The sequence below is a fragment of the Bemisia tabaci genome, chromosome 3, assembly GCF_918797505.1.
Source record: "Bemisia tabaci chromosome 3, PGI_BMITA_v3".
NCBI classification, from domain to species: domain Eukaryota; kingdom Metazoa; phylum Arthropoda; class Insecta; order Hemiptera; family Aleyrodidae; genus Bemisia; species Bemisia tabaci.
This window is the reverse complement of record NC_092795.1, coordinates 52,140,762-52,148,390: the sequence shown is the minus strand read 5'-3', so window position 1 is coordinate 52,148,390 and position 7,629 is coordinate 52,140,762. Positions and strand designations below refer to the sequence as shown.

Here is a 7,629-nt window from a genome sequence, read left to right as displayed (position 1 = left end):
GGGCTAATCCTGCGCTTCAGTCCCATCCTCCTCCGTCCCTAACAACCAGTCGCAGGCAACCATTGTTTGAGACCATCAAACTCGCGTCGCCTGGCCGGGAATCGGACGCGGGACCTCCCGATAATAGAGCTAAGTTTTTAAGAATTGCTGGTGAGTGATTTTTCTTGTGAAAAAGTAAAGTATGACTAGAGGCAACGTACAACATCGCAAAGCGAGATATATGATTTAGGAGTTTCCCGTAGACATACTTTGTTTCAAAAATAAGCCAGAAATAGTCATTCGATGTTGCAAAATGCAGTCCAATTATTCTGAAGATCGCACGCCACGCTGCACCAAGACATTAGTGCTTTATAATATCGGCTGTCTCTCCCCCCCCCCTCCCCCTCTCTCTCTTCCTCTCATATTCAATTACTCTTTCGCGGATTTTTTCTTCTTTTTTTAATTTTCCAATTTACTATTGCTCATTTCTCAGATAATTTTCTCGTATCAGAACAGAGTGGATGCTATGACTAAACATCTGCACTAAGACAGTTTAACCATTCAGTAAACCGTGGTGCCTCCCGGTAGGTAGTCTCACCTGTCAAATACGTTTCAATTTATTTTTTTTTTTCGTCATAATTTTTATGCTTCATTCATTTGAGATACTTAGGTTGTAAAATGTACGTTCTTTGCTGTAAGAGTTATCCATTGTCGCATGACTCCCATTTCATTACCACGTCAATTGCATTGCATAGCCAATTTTAAATTATCCACTAAAAATGTTAGTTCTCTAATCTACACATCTTAAGTTTACGTCAGTTAGCTCAGCATTATTCGCTACATGTTAGACTGTCCATGTGCATGGGGGTTTTCTCACTGAAAAAAGTCTTTTCAATGATCAGTTGAACTGATCCTACGGTTCTAGAGCGGTCACTTCCGCCCCTAGTTAGCTGCGCGCTGCCCTCTTTTTCTTCAAAAAATTATCTTCTGTTGAAGTTCGTTTTAAAAAGATCATATTTGAGATATTTTTAAGTTAATTTTTCGGTGTATTGAACGGTGAAGTTTTTTTCAATAATATCTTATAAGTATATGTAAGAACTTGTGATTGTGTAGTTTCAAACATTGAGGTAAAAATTGAAGCACCGAGCTACAATCCCATATTTTCTAGTTGTCATTCCTAATCTGAAATGAATTATTTTCAGTATTGGAATAACTATAAACCCATCATACGCAGTGTCTATTTAAAAACTTTGAGTGCATTTTAGTTATTAATTTTAACATTTCCCGCATTTGCATCTCACTAAAATTCCATACAAGTTAACCAAACACCTAAACATTTTAATTACTCACCAGCATCTAGAAAAAACTATAAAAACAAGCAAAATGATGTGAAAAGAATCAAATGTACAGACGAACATATACAAATTATATAAGGGTCGCATTTTGCTTCGAATGAAAATAAAAATAAATACTATATAAAGTATTAAATTATCCAGAAAATTTACGAAAAGCTTGGGACATTATTTCTTGCTCTGCAGCTTTTGTAATTACTAATACTCTTGGACATTTTTATCGAATTTTGACATTTTGATGTACCTAAAAACTAGTGCCGCAGTTAATGAACTGTCACGTCCATAAAGTTGTAATTTTTGCGAAATCGAGGTATTGATTTTTTCCTCATGTATATAACTATAATCTGTAGGTACCTCGTGTACAAGTCTCGCCATACAAGAGCGGACTTTTTCAGGTCATCGGGCTTCGTATAGTTTATTTAGGAAAATAAATTAAAAAAATTGTAAAATGCTAACTCTAATTTATGAACAAAGAGATATTAAATAAAGTAAAAAAATGATTATTAATTTTAAGCGTCTCTCTCGAGACTTTCTAGATTCTCTCGAGATTTTTCTTGACGGCTATATGCTTTGGATTCTTCAGTTACAGCAAGCATACAGTTACTTAACGCGTTGCATACAATTAACGTATAATCACTCATCGCTTTTCCATTAGTGAATAATAATTGAGAACTAGGATAAGTACTGATGGGTTTACTTACACCTGATGCTCATGGATTAATCTTGTCCTTCATTCGCATATCGGTGACGAAAGTCGGAAAATGTATTTTCTACTATTGCGTTAAAAAATCTCCCACTGTGTTTTATCTTTTTTTATTTATTAATGATACTAGCCAAAATATGTCCTTGATATTTTCTTTCATACGTGCTTTTCTGCACACTGTTTTCGTTAGTATGCAGAGAGTTCACAGGTAATTTCAATGAAGCGTGTTGGTTGGATCTCATTGAAATAAAAAAAAAAAAACTGAAGACTTGCAACGTTGCAATCGGAAACACGCATTTTTCACTGCAGCCATCATTATTTTATTCAAGTTTGGGCAAGAATTTTGCTTACAATTTTCCAACAAGATTACTGGTCCACTCTTGATAAAACTGTCATTGCTCTCTTGCATCAACCATGGCTCTTCAAAGTGAAACCTGTCTCCATTCTAATGGGCGATGATGAAATTACCAATCTATATCTAAAATATTAACTTACCCTCATAGCTTATAATCCTATCTCCCAAACATATAATTTTATTGCCAGGTATCAGGATGAAATCTTATAATCACTCAAACTCATATGGGAATATTTTTTACGTACTAGAGGTGAATTACAATTTGCCTGATCTAGATTTTTGGAATTCATCAGTTTTAGATACAACTAACGTTTGCGAGTAAAAATGAAATTTACCATGTATTGAAAATGAAACTACTCGGCAATTTTCATGAAATATTTTGGGACGCCACATTCTGGTTACCTCCGAACACAACTTGGAAAGACTTTGAAAAAATCAACGGTAGTGGACGGATTTCCACTGTGAATGATCTGATCTTCGCATGGAAGCTTGTCCCTCTCTTACTGATCCTCAAATATACGTTTGAAAAGTAAGTACTGCCTTTTAATATCGAATTAACATGATGGTTACGTTTAAAATAACAATGAAATGTTGGAATCTTATTTAAAAAAAAAAATGTTCACCTTTCGCCTGTAAAGCAGTCTATCTCCACAGGTAGAAAAACTATTTCCCTAGCTATTTGGTCAACTCATTGGGTAAATTTAATGTCCTATCAATTGCCAAAGTTGATGAACACGGGACCTGGTTTAAGACTTTGACGTGTATATATTCGCTATGGGTTTTAAGATTTTCTATTAATAAAAGAAAAATTTTGGAAAAATTTTGGAACAACATAATCGATGCATGAGTTTTTTTAACTTTTATCCTGACTGCTGACCGAGGTTGTATATGAACCTGCCTTTAACCAGACCCTTAAAAATGGCTGAAAAAATCACAGAAATGTATCATATTTTCTGTTGTGACCTCAACTGGGGAGCTTGGAGGACAAGGCGCATTAGTGCAGTTTTTGAAAAATTGAGATATTAAAGATTGCAAGTAAAACTAGTCTTAATGTGTAATCTGTGAAAAAATCGCTCCCAAATTCCAATTTTCAAGCATCCAAAAGTCAGTTTGAACTTTTTTTCCGCCATAAGGATCCATGTAATTTAGTAACTTCGAACACTTATTCTTCGAAATACGAAAAACTGCACTTATGCGTCTATTCTCCAAGCTCCTCAATTCAAAGTACTTCCAAGCTACGGTCAAATTATGTGGCCTTATGTTGGGCCCTTGAGGAGCCCATAAATTCTTTTTTTTTTCAAAACTAGTCAGATATGGTCCATCTAAAATGTTAAATACGGTACACATCATGCTCTTTTCTTTTAAATACACCCCTCAGCTTGATAAATGTTCGATGGAGCCAACTAACCGTAACAACATTTTTTTCAAATCGTGCATCTCTCCTCTCTGCCCGTCCCCCTAACAGACTCTTTTTTATTACCAAGATTTTTTATTTGTTTATTAAGCGCTTTGGCTAATTAAGTTGTTCATCCGCAGTACCAAGGACTTCCTATCCCCTACTATTAATTACACAACTTTTTTTTTTTTAATTTATATCTCAGATATGTGGGTGCAAAGTTGGCAAACTGGGCTGGACTGGAGGAGAAACTGCGAGAAAAACCCCCAACTGTAATGCTTTTAAAAAGAGCTTATCGTGAGAGTCGAGGTCGTGAATGGAGGGAGCGGGATGTCTTGGCTTTTTCAAAACAGCTCAACTGGTCTGCACAGGAAGTGAGACAGTGGTTCAGAGCAAAGCAAATATTTGAAAGCACGCCAATCACGGACAAAATCGGCGAGAGTTCGTAAGTATCGGATTTCGTTTTTCTGCCGAAGTTTTTGAAAAGTAAAAAAATAATAAAATATAATTAATCCTAATTTGAATGTCAGGTTCTTACGGTTTTATACGATGAAGTTTGTAGAGTTATACTGAAGTAATAGAGTAAGTTATTTCGAATTTTGTTTCAAAGCTTATTGTTTTTAAGAAGGACACCTATACGGACGTTTTCTGCCCCTGGTAAACATTGGCGATGGGAGCCGCGTTTTAAAATACCATAGGAGTTCTTATAGCCGACTAAAGAAGGCTATAGGAAATCATATAGCTAGCTGTAGAAAGCGGAGCAAATCATATAGCCGGGCTATACGAAGCTATAAAAAAGTATACAGTCGGGCTATAGTTCCTATCGCCGGGCTTTACACTTTATCACCATTGGCTATAAAAGGCTATAAGAAATTGTGTAGAAATTCGTGTGCTTTGGAAATCATTAAGTCTGATACGGAACTACCTTAATATTTACAAAACACACATTATATTTTCCGTGAAAACACATTCTTTTTCATCAATTAAAATGAGAATAATCCATACAGAGTGTGCAAACATTTCAGAATCATGAGTTGAAAAACGCCGACTCCGCGAGATTAGAGCCTAACACAAAGCGGAGCGGCGACGCATTGGCGCCTACAAACCTAACAGGGATACTTCACGCATTACGCAATGCGTGAAGTATCACTGTTAGGTTTGTAGGCGCTAGTGCGCGTTTCCCGCTCTCTGCCCGCCCGCCGCGTCGCAGCGTACCACGGCGTATGAAGCAACTATTTCACACCAGAGGTATTGCACAGTATCATAAGAATTTGAAGGCGCTCCAACATATTAAGAATGACAGGCATTCTTCAAAAGTACGGAGCTTTCCTCGCGAAATATATATTAAGCTACTATGGCACAAAAAGAGAGCGGTAGTCCAAAAACTCACTAAGTCCTAGTATCCGTATTTAGTAACGTTTAGCATAAACTTTATCTCTGGCTAATGCTTAATCGCCATCGGCTATAAAAGGCTATAAGAAATTGTACAGCCGGCTACAGAAGCTATGGGAAATCTTACAGCCGGCTTTATGTCTATGGTACTTTGGAACACAGATTCTACTGCCAATTTTTACCAGGGTGATTGAAGTTGATAACAAAAATTTTGAAAATGCGGAGCGCGAGTGCTCTTCCATTTTATGAAATTATTGAAGTACGAAGAGGCTCGTGAGAATTAAAGAATATAAGTTCCATATAAGTTCTGTATCAGAATTTATAAGTTATCTGAGTGATGAGAGACGATAACCTCGTAGAATTTCAAGAAAGAAATTGCAAGGAGCTGTGGCGTTGTTGCAAGTTGGCAACACTATATTCCTCAATTTCAATCCATTAAAAAAATCGATATTTGGTGTCACCAAGAATCGATTGTTTTGCATACATTTAAATGGAGGAAAAACAGTGCTGCCAACTTTCAAGAGTCGCTACTGAATGTGACGTCACCTTTAATATGACTCGGTCACTCCATCTGCTCTCGAGTAATTTGCCCTAGGAATGGCGGTTGTAAAGTGATTTGTCTATTACGTCAATTAGGGAAACATCTCCAATAACCTTCCAACACTTGATGAGTTTTCCATCCGACCAAGCCTCAGCCTTCGCGAGAGATCCTCGAGATTTACCGCGTGAAAAATTATTTGGTCCTGACCAGTGTCATAATCTTTTTACACACTAATTTGATGGCCAAGATTTGAACTTCAAAGAAAGGTTTGCCAAGCAGCCAAAATATTGGTATTTACGCAAATTTGATGATCGTCAAGCTTTTTCCTGCGGGCAAAATTTTATTTTTATTTTAGTGAAAGTCAAGATTACAGCTCCTGCGGAAATAAAATTAATTTTTCCTCCAGAATTACACATTTTCACAATTTAAGTATCCCTTTCTTTTTCAGCTGGAGGTTCGTGTTCTTCACGTGCATTTTCAGCTATGGACTTTGGGCACACTGGACGAAAGATTGGTTCTGGAACTTTAAACTTTGCTGGGAAAATTTCCCCCAGGTAGAGATTTATAATTTATCTGTTAAATGCACACCATGCTAATTGCTTAGGTACTAACTGTCTGGTTTAAAGATGAAAATATGTAATTCCTGCTTTTAAATTTCAGAGCATTTTTCCAGATTTCTGTCAAAAACTGAACAATGTGTTGTAATTGATGTTGTTATAATAATCATGCATTTAATCACGTCGTTTAACAGTGTAATGGTAAACTGACTTTTACATATTTGAAGGCATAAGTAATAACTCACAGCATTCCAATTCTTCTTTCATTTACGCAACAGGTATCAAGTGTGAATAAAATTAAGAAAAGGAAAAATAATATTTGATTGGATGTAATTTTTTTAACAGCCCGTGTCAGAGGAGCTGTATTGGTACTTCATAATATCCTTCGCAAACTACTCTTCATGGGGTGTATCTCACTTTTGGGATGTACAGAGGAAAGATCCGAAGATTATGATGTTCCATCACTTCGTTGCGCTAACCCTCCTTTCGACCCAGTGGATGCAAAGGTATCACAGAATAGGACTCCTTATTTGCTGGTACCATGACATTGGAGATCTTCAATTAGAGGTGCGTAAAATGAAAATATAACAGCAAATATGTCAACCTCGAAATAGACCACAAGACAGGGTCTGAGTCTAACAACATCGCTCCTCTGGCGTAAGGGCATATCTGGATTTCCGCATGAGTCCCAGAAAGCATTGATTTATTTGAAACAAGGCTCAGCTGGAAATTGAGAAACGCCCTTACAACAGATTGGCGACGACACTGAGTATAATAAGGATAATATTACCGCGTTATCTCATAAAAAACTTAACATCTAAACAATATATCAATTAATCAGCATTCCTTCCAGAAATTGTTTTTCTCAGTTCACACAGTTTAATAAACTCGGAATTCCTATCTTTAGGGCTGACTAAACTTGTATTCTCTTTCTCTGATGAACAAAATTTGTAGACATTTTGCCAGCACGGAAAGAGAATTTTTTTTCGCGGGTATTTTCGAGCGTAAAACTGGTAATGAAAAATAAGTCATCTATACTTTTGAAAAATAATTTATGGGTGAAAGTTTGCTCACCGAAAAAAAAACTGCTCAAAAGAATCTTGCAACTTCACAAAATTGAGATACGTCGATAGCTGAATCGAAAAATGAAGTCCTCCGAAAAATCAATTCCGAAAAAGTTTCATTATATTTTAAGGAAATTAGTAAAAATATCCCTTAAAATATCTCAAAAATACTTTCGATCGGGGTCGTTCGAGGAAAAATTTAAGAAAAACTGATGGTTGGTTTTTTTTTCGAAAAATATAAACCTGAGCGGAGATTGGCAAAGTTTTAATCAAATGTTTCGGATTTTACT

General features: G+C 36.3%; 1 protein-coding gene across 3 annotated transcripts in view; it reads left to right on the top strand.

The window, feature by feature from the left end:
• The first annotated feature begins 11 nt into the window (after positions 1 to 11).
• Positions 12 to 7,629, top strand: part of LOC109036278 (ceramide synthase 4) — a 12,311-nt gene continuing 4,693 nt past the window's right edge. The window contains exons 1-5 of one of the 3 annotated variants that reach the window (XM_072298602.1): positions 12 to 563; positions 2,683 to 2,918; positions 3,991 to 4,230; positions 6,167 to 6,272; positions 6,621 to 6,842. In XM_072298602.1, the coding sequence (XP_072154703.1) occupies positions 2,737 to 2,918; positions 3,991 to 4,230; positions 6,167 to 6,272; positions 6,621 to 6,842 (750 nt within the window). In that variant the 5' untranslated portion in view covers positions 12 to 563; positions 2,683 to 2,736. Of the gene's footprint in view, positions 660 to 891; positions 1,107 to 2,682; positions 2,919 to 3,990; positions 4,231 to 6,166; positions 6,273 to 6,620; positions 6,843 to 7,629 lie in introns of those variants that run through there. The other 2 variants (XM_072298603.1, XM_072298604.1) reach the window with 2 other exon arrangements.